The sequence below is a fragment of the Amblyomma maculatum genome, chromosome 9 (assembly GCF_055883805.1).
Source record: "Amblyomma maculatum isolate TAMU_Amacu chromosome 9, ASM5588380v1, whole genome shotgun sequence".
Taxonomy (NCBI): domain Eukaryota; kingdom Metazoa; phylum Arthropoda; class Arachnida; order Ixodida; family Ixodidae; genus Amblyomma; species Amblyomma maculatum.
Window position 1 is genome coordinate 82,076,973 of NC_139352.1, and position 14,964 is coordinate 82,091,936.

General features: G+C 42.7%; 1 protein-coding gene across 1 annotated transcript; it reads left to right on the forward strand.

Annotated features, from left to right (window-relative positions):
• Window positions 1-761: 761 nt before the first annotated feature.
• Window positions 762-13,780, forward strand: LOC146179589 (solute carrier family 33 member 2-like). Its single transcript, XM_084579258.1, has 4 exons — window positions 762-2,054; window positions 2,719-2,866; window positions 4,249-4,352; window positions 10,045-13,780. The coding sequence occupies exons 1-4, from the start codon at window positions 1,229-1,231 to the stop codon at window positions 10,314-10,316; spliced, it is 1,350 nt and encodes a 449-aa protein (XP_084435384.1). The 5' UTR covers window positions 762-1,228; the 3' UTR covers window positions 10,317-13,780.
• The last annotated feature ends 1,184 nt before the right edge of the window (window positions 13,781-14,964 follow it).

Below are 14,964 nucleotides of genomic sequence, written 5' to 3' on the forward strand. Positions count from 1 at the left end.
GTCGGTATGAAAAAAATTAGTGGTGGTTTAACTCTGGTTAACCCTGGTTTCATGCGATAGCAACGGCGGAAGCTTCTTTTGCCTGCTACATTTCCCTATCATGCCCTATCAGTGTAAATGCTACGTTATTGGGGACACTAAGCTCATCCTTTAAGAGTATGACGCGAGAGCGTAAGTTACCAGTCTTCTCCTCCTCCTCGGCTGTTCAAGGTCAAGCGTGGCCTCCGCCGGGACTACGCGACGGCTGGAAACCTGGCGCAGTATTGCTATCGCAATAAAAACAGCCGAGCCTACCATAACCATAACTACTTGGCTTGGCAATGGTAGCTATCCTACCAATGACTTACCATAACGAGCACCAGTACCCCTGCCCATAGTCAGCTACTGATATTTTTGTTTGTTGTTTTTTAGGTCGTAATGCTGCCACGGAGGTTATGCTAATACGAGTATTGCATGCTGCTGTAGTTGATTCTGTTACGAAATGTGGACTGGAGGGAGGCTGTGGAGAATACTGCTCCCGTTCCCGCTCGCCACATACACGCTCGTATTTTTCGCGTTTCCCTCGCTCACTTCGTTGCCAAGACGGGTCGCTGCGGTGCCGCGGTTCTTCTATCAGTCCTCTGTCTTTTGTTTGTTTGTTCGCTTTCTTCTTTCTTCCTTTCACTTTTGGCCTGCGCACCAGTTTTGGTGCCGACCAATGCCGACCCGTTTCAAAGGGTATGGCCCTGAGCATCATCATCATCATCATCATTCGCCGCGGTGCCGCGGCGCCGCCGCCCGACTCAAAGGGTTCAGTCTTATTTATCTATCCATTCGCTGGTTTCATCATGCCAATTGCGCTTTCGTTTTCGAAGGAAGCATGCCGTACCCGACGTTGAAGAGGAAGGTGGTATTGTTTCCAAAACTGCTGACGTCGACTTTCAGTAGAGCTCAAAAACAAAACGCAAAATAGGCCGCTATATGGCGTGTCAAAGAAGCGACAGCTCCAACTTCCTGGTGGACGAGCGCGCGCCGCCGCGGGAGCCTCTACACGACCCACTCCGAATGAGGATCGCACCTGCTGTTCTCGCTGAGTGCAGCCAACGCACGCCTCGTGCTGTGCTGCAGATTCCCGACAGCTGCCACTGTTTTGGTCGTAGTGATTAGCGAGGGCGACGCGGAACTCCAAACGTCGCGTTCCGAGCAGCCGGAGCACGGATAGACACATCATCACGAACCTCCGGCGAACATGGCCACGATACTCGAGTCCATCTTCACCTACGCTTACCTCGCGGTGCTCTACTTCATACAGGGCATTCCTTACGGTGTCCAGGACAAACTTTTGCCGCAACACCTTAGGGCGCAGAGATTCTCCTACAGCGAGCTGACGCTCGCCAGAGTCCTGCTCGTGCCCTGGCTGTGCAAGCCGTTGTTTGCGGCTTACATCGAGAAGCGATGGTCCCAGAAGCGGTGGCTGCAGCTGTTTCTCGGCGCGATGACTGTCGTTACGTGGCTGTCATCTTACTTCGGGGACAGGGCCTGGTCGTTCGTGTTGACGCTGTTCATCCTGAACATCGTGTCGGCGTCGTTCGACGTCTCCGTCGACATTGTCGCAATGGACATCCTGCAAAAATCGCAGCTGTCACTGGGAAGCGCTGTGCAGGTCGGTTCCTACAAAGTCGGCGCTATATTTGGTGGGGGCGTCCTCTTCTTACTGCAGCTTCTGGCCGGAGTCAAAGGCATCCTGCGTGGAATGTCGGTCACGTATGCTTTGGGTCTTGCCATTGTGACGTTTCGAAGTGGCTCAAACGCACAGACAACCAGACGGACTGAGGAGGACGGCGCGGAAGAAACGCCCGAAAACGAGAAGACCGGTGCCGGCGACGCCGGTAGTCAGTCACCTGAAGGTCTGCGCCGCCGGAAGATGATGTCCGAGAAAGTTGAGAATGGCGCTGAGTCGAAGTCGCAAGTCGCCACTGATGTGCCTCCGGAACCGCTCCTAGAGAAGTTTAAATGGGTTATCTCGGTCGACGGCACTCTGGGTCTTGCGGTGTTCTTGATCTTCTATAAAGCCGGTAAGCGTTTTAAATATACTCGTATACAATCGTATTCTAGCGCTTTCATACTGCATTAACGTGTGCGGTATTATATGTTCAACAAAACGACATTTTTGCAACAGAAAAAAAATGAGTAGGGTATCATGTGGCTGTAAAAATAAAAACATGGAACAGGTTCTACATGAAAAATATATATGCTAAATGTATAGTGTTTCACTTGATATTTTACGGTTATTTTTAATTATTAGATTGAACTGTTAATTGTGACTTCCATTGTGGTATGGAATTCTGGTTTATATGCATAGACAAAGACAAATAACACCTGCTTCAACTTGTATATCAGTTCTAAGGTGCCGCGTGACTGTCTCTCCACCCTAGTCAGCTCAGTCGGTAGAATTTGAGGAGAGACTGCTTTCGTGCGGCAGGGCTGCTGGCTTTGCTTTGTGAACTAGGGTGAACTGACCACAATCTGGGTAGGTTTCAGGAGCCTGTACAGCACTTTTCCACTCTAGCTGTGTGGCAGAATTCTGCCAGATGCTGATGGCATTTGTTCACTTCTTAGGCGTAAGGGGCTGCCAGTGATATTCTGCTTACTAATTATTATGGCTTTTTAAACTGCAATCCCTCCTAAAGGCCTCGAAAGTGTGCATCGTTCAATGGTCTGGTTTTCTTGCATTTTCAGGTGAATATGGCATCTTGACAACATATCCGTCATTCCTGCTGGATCGCGGCTACTCCTACTTTGTTGTTGGCATCCTCAATGGTGGACTGGGGCAGTTCATGTCAATCTTTGGAACGATCGTAGCTGGTTACATGGCTCGTGGATCAAGGTGAAGTAAACACACTTCTTTTATTCTCACGCACATTGAAGGGGAAGTGTAATGCCCTTTGCTGTTGCCCTTGAAGCCCAGAAATGGTAGCTGTGGAGTGTATAGGAAGAGACGATTCGAGTATCTTAGTTGTTCAGCATCCAATTTTACAACACGAGTTTAGTCACATAATAGAGGCAGTATTCTAACTGTATCAAGTGGCCAGTACCAACTCACTGTTGCGGTCGTTGCTGTGTAAACATTTCGGTCACTCTCAAGAGAATTCCGTTACTTCCAATTCTACCAATGGCTTTGCACGTACGCATTCAACCTGTAGGTTTAAGGTGGAGAAATTCGCAAAGATTCATTTATTTTTCATAGTAGCTTTAGCTCCTTCAAAATCAGTGTCATTGCTTCAATAAGCTCTAGAGCAGTGATATACTTTCGAACAAGCAAGTTCTAGTTTTCTTTTTTTACAACTTGCAGCATTGATGTTGTGCTTTCTGCAGTGCTTTTTCAGTGCCTCTTTTAGACAGTGCCTACAGTGTGAGAGGTTCGAGTGGCCACCCGCTGCTCTCCTGTTCTCTCCCCCTAAATTGAGCGATATTATAGCGTCCTTTGCATCCTTGTCCCTTGCGTCCTCTGACAGGCACTTATTGCATGAATATCTGTATGTCCTATCGGAAAAGAGTATTTAAACAGCTACAAAAAGACTATCTGCATTATTAATATGCGTTAACGGCAATGTTAAAAAAAAAACAAAAAACTTAGGAGGTTTGGTGATAACTAAGCTGGCACCATCACACAGTCCCTGAGAGAAACAGGTGGACTATGTCAGTACTGTGGGAACAGACGCGACGCTTCAGGTATTGTACAAAGGAGGCACTGGCTTTTCTCAGTGAGCTTTCGTTATTTCCGCAAAATCTGTAATATTTCTAACTTAAGTAATTTTTGAGGAGCTTGAATTTTATTCCTTAGCATGCAGCTGTGAGTGCCCATGTTTGATTGAGTGAATGCTGCCACTGCTGACAGTCCCTGCAGGTCTTGATAGAGGCGTGCAATCCTCCATCCACTCGAGGCACTGTTGACATAATTTCCTTTGGAGCTGCCACCATAGTAGGCTGTCTCTTTGAAGGTCCTTGAAATATTAATTCCACAAGAATATTGGGTTTTATGATCTATGTTGGAACCGCGGCTTAGCTGACGTGCTGGACGTTCCTATAATCATTAGGTCCAAAAGCAAAACTGCATCTCACTTTTGGTTGTTCTAGATTTAAGCTCACTGGTGTGTACAGCTAGCATCCCGCAGAGTTATGAGCTGTGAAGGTTGTTTTGTAATTGCTTTTACGAGTACTTGATGCCATTGGCTTCTCCGATCCTAACTTTCACCTTTGCCATTCCAGAAGCCACAAGAGCCTTCTGTGGAAGCTGTGTGTGGCTCGCATCCTGCCAGCTGCTCTCATCTGTATCACCAACACAAGGCTGTTTGGCCGTCCAAAGAATGTTTGTAAGTGTGATTTGTCTTGTCGATTCTCAGATTCAGTAACCAGGTTTGTCCTCTCTCTACTCTCTGCATGTACAGTGGGAAGTGTTTATAATCTAGAAGTTCAGTCCATCCTGTTGTCGAGAGTTAGTGTGGGCATGAGCCTTGTATACATGGACTCGACAGCACCGGGTCGAGTTAGCTTAAAGTAAGCGAGGTCTCCCTTGCTCAACCATATTGGTGTCTACATGAACTCGTTCTAGCGAGTGAGTGTAGCAGCAGTGCCTAGAGTCGAGATTGGAAGTTATTGTGCGAGCTTCCTTCTTGTACTTGATTCCATTGCCGTTTGCTATCAAGAACTTAGATTAGTATTTTTTATTTTTGATGAGGGCTAGAAAGCAATCAACTTAGTTGACACTGTTAGCCATGCTGAAAGCTTTTTGATCCCAGAGTTCCCCCTAATTCTACTCCCTGACTCGACAGCGTCAAGCGGGTCAAACGAATTAACCTACGCCCTACAAGCGATTTAACTCCACCTGCTCTGCCGCCTACTTTACTCAACCTGACTGCATATACATGAACCCGACAACTGTTTTTTTACTCAACAGGCTTACTCGACCTGTCTCGGTCGGGTTTATGTATACAGGGCTATGGAAAGTTTTGCTGTGAGCGGCTTAGAAACATGTCATGGCTAGCTGCTGTAATTTCTCTTTTTTTAATCTTAACCTACGTCCTGATATGAATAAGTAGTAATGCTTGTTAGGTAAATCCAGTTTTGGCTCATTGCTGTACCTGAGATTGATAAATCCAGATCGAAGGTTGGTAAATTTAGTTACCCTCAATTTTTCAGGCATAGTACCATAGCATTGTCGCCTACGTGACCAGTTGTTCCTGAGTTTTGTAAGCTCTTAATTGGGTGGTTAAAATTTGGCATCAACATAATACAATATTAATATCGTATATTTACTTTAATATGTTTCATTGTGGGTATTCTTTCAGGCTGTTTTTGAGTTATGAAAATTAACCGTACATAGTTGCTTTGTAATAGAACATAAAGTCCTTTCACTGACCGCAGAGGTCATAAAAACTAGATTACAAAAACTAAAAATGTTTGTTGACTACTGAAAACGTTTTTTTTTTTCTAGACGCTTTTATACAGTTTTATTATTACCTAGATATGTAGCCTTCTGTACCCAATCTGTACCTGGCAGACCTTCACATTAAAGTATAATTACATTTTTAATTGTGCTACTGTCGTTATTGTGCACGTGGAATACATTTACAGCAGTCTAGAAAGGGATAGCAGTTAATTGCCAGCCCATGTTCTACGGTATAGTTTTTATTTCACTGCAGTGCACGAAATGCAAATATGTCACAGATAGAAGGCTGCCTCAACTGTGCCGACTTAAAATATTGAAATCACTAGTTTCTACCTTGCTACTGTTTGCCTTTATCTGTAAGAGACGGTTTACTTCGAGATGCGAGGCTTGAAGAGAGTCAAAGCAGTATGCCAAGGGTTATGTAGCTATAAATTATCTGTGCAGGCATTTGCAAAATAATTTTTGGGTAACACTGATTTGCATTAGGTAGCTCAGTTAAGCTACTATTTGAAGTGACAAAAAAAAATCGAGTAATTTTCAATGTAAATTATGTTTGGTTTCTGGCTCTCATTCAGGATGCAGAAATCGGGAATTATTGGATATTACCCATAAAAGAAGGTCCCTGGCTTTTTACTGGCTCTATGTTTCATAATATCAGACAAGTAGCTATGCTTACCCATAGTTATGAACTCTTTACTATATTGAGTTACCTTCTTGGTGTACTGTGAGCCCTCCACACTGTCATACATCGCTACTTTATGCTTTGCTGTGAAAGGCTTACAACTCGTTGTTATTGTTGGCACGTTCTTTGCCATCATCTGTGGTGACGTCATTAAATGTGATGGAGGATGTTACCACACTAGGGCTGACTACTCAATGTTTTTTTTTTAAATCTTGACCTACGTCTTAGTCTTGAGCAAATAGTAATGCTATTTAGGTTAATGAAGTTTATTTCACTGCAGTAGCACTGTTAGCTGCATTCCCACATTTTCTCAATGTGCACCTGAAGCCAATTTGATCTTGACATTTGCGAGTGCTGGCGGAATAAAAAACTGACTTCCAGTAGGTTTCAAACCCAAGCTAAGGTGAAAAGATCACCTTCACTGCCCTTCAGATTAGACCACTGCACCATGTCGATAGTCAATTTCTTCGTGTGCTGTGCTGCCAGTCTTTCGTGCTACTTTTAAGTATCATCATGTTGATCACCTTCACCTCCCCTGACAAAATTGCACTAAAGTGCGGGATGGGTGGTACTCATTTTGAATATGTGGTTGTACTTTGACTCTTCGTCTCCACATGGCGCAAGAAAAGAATGATGTTGGTGTCTCAGGCATGAGTTTGCTCTGCGAATGCCTGGCTTTTCTGCTGCATTGCTAGCTTTCTTGGACAAACCCGCGCCATAGTGCAGCCTACACATCTGAACAGGTTGTGTCCAGTTGGACCTCCATGCTGACCCGGGCTTGTTTGGAGTGTCTGACGCAGAGTATTGTTGTGCTCAGCAACAACTTGACAAAAGGAGAGCACAAGCTCGTGGCAAAACGTTTCATAGTGCTACTGTATGGTATTCCGTACTTAGGTATGCTAAACCATCCATCAATTTTTGACAAAATGTTGGAGCTAAGGTGGGTGAAATTCTGAATCCGAAAATTCGTTAATTTCGTCGAATTTCATTTTTCGACAAAGAACTGCAGCTTACTTACCGCCGTTAAGAGAGAGTCATTGCAGTGCGTAAAGGCATTGCATCTGTGAGATATTTCTGTATTGATGGTACAAGTATGCATATATTCTTACTCTAAAAACTGATATTCGGGATTCTTACCGAGTACACCATAAATTACGCAGTTTCCCCGCTCTGCCCGCTTCACCACAATACTTGGCCAGGTGGGCTATGCAGTGAAGCATCCTAAAAACTCGACGGGGCCGTTTTGTGAAAAGGGACCGTCCTGAAGGTTTTCGGAAAGCAAAACGCGTGACGAAACTGGGGGAAAGAACCGTCTTCTTACTTGAACTTCTTGTCAGATGCAGACATTCATTGTAAAAGTGTTCATTATATAAAATTATTGTAATGCAAATGCTTTTCGGCAGTTTTTTCAGGCCCTTGTGATAATTCGAGCTTTCAGGCAATTCGGTCATTTTTACTAGTTCGTTGAAAGCCGAATTAGCTAGAGTTTATTGTATTCAGCAATGATATGACAGCTCTACTCGGTATCATGCAGGTCCTTCTTGTACAAAATGCTGGTATAAGGAATCCCGCATAAAATGTATTCTGAATATTTCTGTAGGGTGTAGACGTCTGTGCAGTTACAATTTGATTTGCAAATACCATGCGAATTCCGAAAGAAACAGGCTGCTATTTTTTAATTTTCTATAAATTTTTTTCCTCTGGTCAAGTATTCAATATTCGATTCGATGTTTGAAGGCATTGTTTTCCCTTATTTGTATCCAATTCGCATTACAAATTTCAGTATTTCCACACCCCTAATTAATGGAAGTAGTGTATGTTTTTGAAGTCATAAATGGAGGTAATTGAGTCAGTGGCCGCATTGACACATTTTAAATGTATGACAGTGGCAACAATGAAAATTGAGGGAACAAAATGACAAGTGGCTGGTGCGTGTTGCGGAAGAGTGCGCAGCTGCAACCTAAATTTATCCGGTTTAGTACCACATTCATATGTTCTGTGCAGCTGCTTTCATGCTACTGCTTGGTTTATTTTGAATCCATCACATTTATTTAATGCAGAGAAATTTTTTTCTACCAAGTTGAAAGCATTGCGATGAGGAGAGAGAATAAACTTTATTGAGAAACAAGTGTTGAGAGAGTTGCTTGATGATCGTTCCCGAACTGCAGTGGTCCGAGCTGCTTCATGAACATGGTCAATAAGGTTCAAAAATCTGCCTTGTGGCGAGAAGCAAACACTTATCCACAAGTTCATTTCAGCGCCGTTATTTATGGTCAGCTTATGCTAAACTATGAGCTTTGAGGACAAAGTAAAACAGATTGTACAATGTTCATGCTTGCCATACCTGCACGCTTTCTTGCGCAGCGAATGTCTACTGAGCAAACAAAATGTGGTTGCGCTTGTACAGCTGCATGGTTTCTGAGCTATTGACAAGGGCTTTCCACCCTCTTATTGTTTTCCCGCTGTCAGGATGCATGGCAGGAAGAGAGAGTGGTAACGGGGAAGAGTGTTTGAACCTTTGGCCTCTCTTTCCCACACCTAACAATGTCGCTGTCTCTGTAGCTTTGCCCTGTCTTCCCGTGTATACACACCACTCGCGGGTTGTCGCATATGTACACGTTGGCAATTTTGTTTCCTTGTTTTTTCACTATGCCGCGTTGAATTTTGTTTCCTTGTTTTTCACTATGCCACGTTGCTGTGGAGCATGTGAAGAACCTGGTGTAAAAGGCTAGCTCTGTAAACGAGCAAGAAGCTAAAATATCAACTGGCAAACCTCAGGTATTTTTAACAATAAAAGGCTGAAAAACAACGGGTAGTTAGGGGGAAGCTAGAATAGCAGTCTGCAGCTGTGGAGCAAAACGTTGAGGTTATTTCCGGCTGCATTTCGATGGAGTCGAAACGAAGTGGCATCCGTACACTGACCGTGTGCTGTGCAATGTCAGTGCACGTTAAAGATCCCCAGGTGTTCGAAATTACTCTGGAGCCCTCCACTACCGCTCCCTTTCTCTCTTTCAGCTTTCACTCCCACCTCTCTCCCTTATTCAGTTCAGGTGTCCACAGAACAAATGTGACAGATTTTGTGCCTTTCTTTTCCTGTGAACCATTTATTATTATTATTATTATTATTATTATTATTATTATTATTGTTATTATTAGTGCCAGAATATGTGTGGTGAATTTCACTCTTTCACAATCAAATGTGCACATTTTGAAAAAATTCGCCAAAATGTTGCAATAGAAACAGGTTATGTAGCTACAAATAGTTTACCCTCCGTACCATACTTTGTTGTGGTATGCATCGTGCTATACATCATGTTTACTGATTTATGTTTCTGTTATGTTTTGTTTATGTGTACTATTTCGAGTCACTAGGCAAGGTTAAATTTCAAGATTATAAACAAAAACTCGGAGAAACTACATAAAAATGTTGTGTATTGTGTAAAAGGCGCATGTATTGCCAAGAAAATTGGGTCTAAGTATCGAACATTCCTTACTACTTTTAACTTATAAAGTTGTATTATAAAGCCTCATTACCAAAAATGACTTCATGCCCGTCATACGGAAGTGATAATGGTGGCATATCAAATCACCTCGAAAGTCTGCTTGCGAAAATCTGTCTTGACACCGTTACAGTTTAGCTTGTTGTGAAAGTGGCCAGTAAGAGTTACACGTTAGCTTTGTCTTTTTTTTTTCTTAACTTTCCTTACTTATAAACGCACCATTTTCACTGACAGCAGCAGTTGTTTGTTGTTACACAACATGGCAATGTATCGATGTAAGCCGGTTTTGAGTTTTTCCCCACTATCCGTCTTACTTTCAGGCAGGCTGGTACTTTACTGTTATGTTTTTGGTTGACTAAGCTTTCTCTCCTCAAGCGTGTGTCAGCTGATGCTAACTTTGGCCCTGCTCTATGTTACCCTCGTTTCTTTTGTAGATTTCGGTGTCACAGGCATGCTAGTCCTCAACCTAATCAGCGGCATGATCACCACGGTGGCCTTCACCATGGCGATGGCCTCCTCGCAGCAGCTACAGAAGGGCTTCCGCTCCACGCACTTTTCCTTCCTGTGCACTGTGGAGGTGCTCGGAAAGCTGGCCGCTTCAATCCTGGTCGGCCCTTGCATCGACTTTGTAGGAAAGACGCCCACCTACTTTGTCATGACGGCACTCACTGCATTCAGTATTTACACCATCCGGTTCATTAGGTAAAGTGGTCATGAAAGCAGTGGGTGAATGCCGTAATACCACAGAGCAAGAGTACTTAGAGAAACAAGCGTAATCTTGAAGACGAGGTCATGACCAAATGATGCCCCACAGAAAAAAAAAAAAAAAAAGCACCAATGAACACATAGGCGCATGCCACAGTGTAAGATCCGAGCCTCTCGTATTAATTGCTTTACTGTACGAGTGCGATTGGAGTAGTTAAAAAAGCTTAGCTTACTGTTGCTTCACTGCTTACAAGCCCAAAGGGATGAACATAGACAGGTGAAGATAGACAACCACAATAGCAGAGGCTCGAGTTGAGAGATTAGTAGCAAAGAGTATGAACAGGAACGAAGATTCTGCAAGAGAAGCCGCAGCCGGGAGCCATTAATGCTGTCGCGTTGTAGCATAGAAGTATCCCTGGAATGTTTTTGCTCCATTCACTGGAATGGGATTTATATCAACATTACCTGCGTCATCTTCCTTCCTCATCCTGTGTCCACGCTGTCCCTTATCTGCTCTGTCAAACACGTTATCTCGACCTTGTTAGAACTAGGCAAGGGGCATCAATTAACAGGAAAATTGTAGCACTAAAGAATGGCACAGAGAGGGGAGAAGCACAGGACAGCACTCTCTGCGTCGTGTTTTAGCACTACAATTGTCCTGTTAAACTATGAACCAACGAGCCCAGATTGAAGTTTTGGGGACATAGAACATCGATAAGACACCTCAGCGCTTTTACTGATATAGCTCCCGAGGTAATGATGACGAAAAGGGGGACCATCACCATTTAAAGTGCTTATGTCGGCTTAAAACTTAGCTAATTTCTTATTCACATTAATGGGCACCACGAAAAATGTGGCCAATTATTCAAACTGCCCAAAACACTCGTGGTAGATCCATACTGCTGGAGTGAGCGGAATTTTGCTCTCTAGGCATTCTTGCTCTGTGGCAAAATTGAGAGTAAGCGTGTTGTGGTCTTGTATTGGAGATGTTCATGCTTGGATTGTACCATTAAGGTAATGGTAGCAGAGAAAAGAACAAGATGTGCAGTTCAATAATTACTGCCGATTTTGAACACCTATTTCATTTTTGTTCTTGTTTGTGCACTAAAGTGAGTTATGATGGATGAAAAGCCTGTTGCAAGTGTAGTGATTCATCGTTCTGCACCAAGTGTTTATTTCTGTTGTGATCTTGGCAGTTTTTGGCCCAGTATATGCTTTTCAATATTCAGATTACTTTTTTGGAGGCTGTGGAAGCCAGAATTTTTATGTATGATGTTTTGAGTATTGTTCTCTATTACTGTCATATGGGTTGTGCTGTAATTTGGTGCTGGGCTTCTTTATAGGGTTTTGAAGTTTAGCAGGAATTGACGTAACTCAGTGCACTGTTAGTAGAATATGTTGCTGAGACCACTTATTCCATGATGCACTTTTTTCTGCTCACTATTATAGTTACTGCTGGGTGTGCTGCTACAACAATTAACTGTTGTTATTTTATGGTGATTAAGTGAGATTTTTATCTTACCCAAGAAGCGTGTTGACTATGCTTACGCTTCTTTTTTTTAACTGTTTGCAAGAGGATCTCTACCGGTGGGACTTGTTGACCAAAGAGGCCTATGAATGTTTGGTACAACCAAAGGTGTAATGAAGCATTTTAGTTTTTTTTTTTTCTTTCTTTTGGTAAGCCATTGGTAGCTGTTGTCTATACTGCATCTCATAAGTTCCTTGCAGTACTACAGAAGCTAGGTGACCTCTTCAATTTTGCTCTGTGCCTCGTCATCTGCTTGCGGTGTAGGCAAGCATGTTTAGAAAAAGGTATAAATAGACACTGTCTACGCACTGAACACTAAAAAAATGACAACTTTGGCTTATTGTTGCCATCTCAGTATTTCTTAACAAACTGAAGTGTTTCTTTAGGCCTAGAAATGGCAGAATAATCGCTTGAAATGGAAAAATAATGCCAATTTACTGCTGATAGATTGTCATGTAGGTGAGGTGGAAAAAAAATTAAACCCCCACGCTCGATATATTATAGACCAGTGAACATACTGAAAAACCTGGTAGCAACAGCGAATCCACACCGGAGCTACGGGTCCTGCTTTGAAGTGTGCCGCCATCTTGCAAACACTGTTTTCACATACACAATAGTCATCATCATGATCAGCCTGACTATACCTACTGCAGGGCGAAGTCGTCTCCCATAGTCCTCTAATTAACCCGGTCCTGTGCTAGCTGCATCCAGCTGACCCCTGTAAACTTCTTAACCTCATCCGCCCATCTAACTTTCTGCCGCCTCCTGCAACGCCTTCCTTCCCTTGGAATCCAGTTTGTTACCCTAAGTGACCATTGGTTTTCTTGATTTCCACTTGAATGTCAGTAACTTGAGTTATTTCTCTGACCCACTCTGCACGCTTCCTATCTCTTCATCTTACCCCTACCATTTTTCGTTCCATAGCCCTCTGTGTTGTCCTCAACTTAAGTAGAACCCTCTTCGTTAGCCCCCACGTTTCAGCCCCATAGGTGAGTACAGGTAAGATGCAGCTGTTGTATACTTTCCTCTTGAGTGATACCGGTAAGCTGCTAGTCATAATCTGTGAGTGTTTGCCAAATGTGCTCCATCCCAATCTTATTCTCCTTGCTACTTCCCTTTCATGGTCTGGATCTGCAGTTGTTACCTGTCCTAAGTAGTAGACATATTCGCCTACTACTTCCAGTGCTTCGCTACCTAACATAAACTGCTGTTCCTCCCTGAGGCTGTTGAACATTACCCTAATCTTCTGCATATTGATTTTCAAGCCTACCTTTCTACATTTCCTGTCTAGGTCATCAATCATTTTTTGCAGTTCATCCCCTGAGTTACATAGCAAGGCAATGTCATCAGCAAATCCCAGATTACTGAGTTATCTGTCTAACCTTATCCCTAACTGCTTCCATTCCAAGTCCTTTAATACTTCCTCTAAGCAAACTGTGAATAGTACTGGGGAGATCGTGTCTCCTTGCCTGCCTGTGTCTAATGCCACAATAGTCGTGCACTCTAAACTCTGGAAATAGCATAAGTATTGGAAGCATACTTAAATGGTCAACTGGAAATATCATTTGGTGCATAGGCAAGCTGTCCCGTATTCCCATGCACTAATTTTGTACTGGTGTTACATTACACTTAGGACATCGCCTCAATGCTCATCTCAGCTTTGACAGGGCGGTAATGAGCTACTGAGATGGACTTTAATAGGAAGACAACATTCCCCTCGCATTTCACTAATATCAGCTCGGGGCTGCCTTAAAGTAAAAAAGATATATAGTCTTAACAGCCCACACTTATGATATGATGAACACTTGAAATGGTCTCAATTTTTGTGTGACAAATATCAGGGGCATGGTGATTATGTAAACAGTGCTTGCAATTAACTGCAGGGGACTGTGACTTTAGGACCATTGCTTCGGTAAAATGATCTTTTTTTTTTTTTTTGCATTCAACAAAATGATTCGATTCGACCTGTTCTCTATTTTCTTTGCATGCTTTGCTCCTTAGCGTGTACGAAATGGAGCTCTTGTTCTGCAGTTTTCATCATGGGCGTGATTATCTTGCATGAGCAATAATTTCAAAACCGAGAAATTAATTGTGTAGGGATGTATGGATATTCAAAATTTCAAATATGAATTGAATATATTTGTTGTCCGATTCGTATTTGGAAAGCTGATATTTAGATGATTACCAAAAATTTCCGAATTCACTGCAGTTTCCCCACAATGCTTTACGCGTGCAGTGAAGCATCCTCAACACGCGATGAGGCCGTTTTGTGAAGAGAGCCTCCTCAACAAAGTGCACTTCGCAGAACCGGGAGCCGCTCTAACTTCAGCTTAATCTCAAATGCGGACATCCATCGTACGTACATCGTAAATCCATCGGATGAAATTACTGTGATGCGAACGGTTTTCGGCAGTTTTTCACGCCCATTTGATAATGTAAGCTCTCAGTTAATTTGCTATTTTTTGTAGTCCCTCGAAGGCCAAATTAACAAGAGTTCACTGTATTCAGCAGTGATAAGACAGCTCTACACGGTTTCATACAGGTGCTTCCTGTACAAGAAACTGGTATATGGAACCCTGTATAACATTTATACTGGATTTTTCAGTATTGTTTACATTTCTGTACAATTCTAGTTCAGTTTCATTTGCAAATGCCAATTGAATTCTGAAATAAGACAATGTTTTTTTATAATTTTCCATTTTTTTACTTTTCCTATATTTATATTCAATTTGTAATCAAATATTTCAATATTCACACACCCCCTATAATTGTGTTCATTGAAGGAGGCCAAGTGTGGGCATAGGACAGCTCATGGTGAATTAACATTGTATATTTTGGTGCTTTTATTCTCAACTTGATGTATGTGCACAATGAGAGAGGCATTTCCATCAGGCATAGACTTAATTGATGGCCATATACATTTTAAATTTTATGTGACATTGAAATTTTTCTTTTATATGCAGTTGACATGCCGCAGTTTGTCTTGCACTTATATTCAGCTGGTGGCACTGCCTTGACAGTAAAGCATATCTTGTGTTTTGTACACTGCATAGAACAAATCTGCACAGCATTTAAATAGTATTGTACTGGATGTAGCATTGTGTGTTGTAACCATAGCACT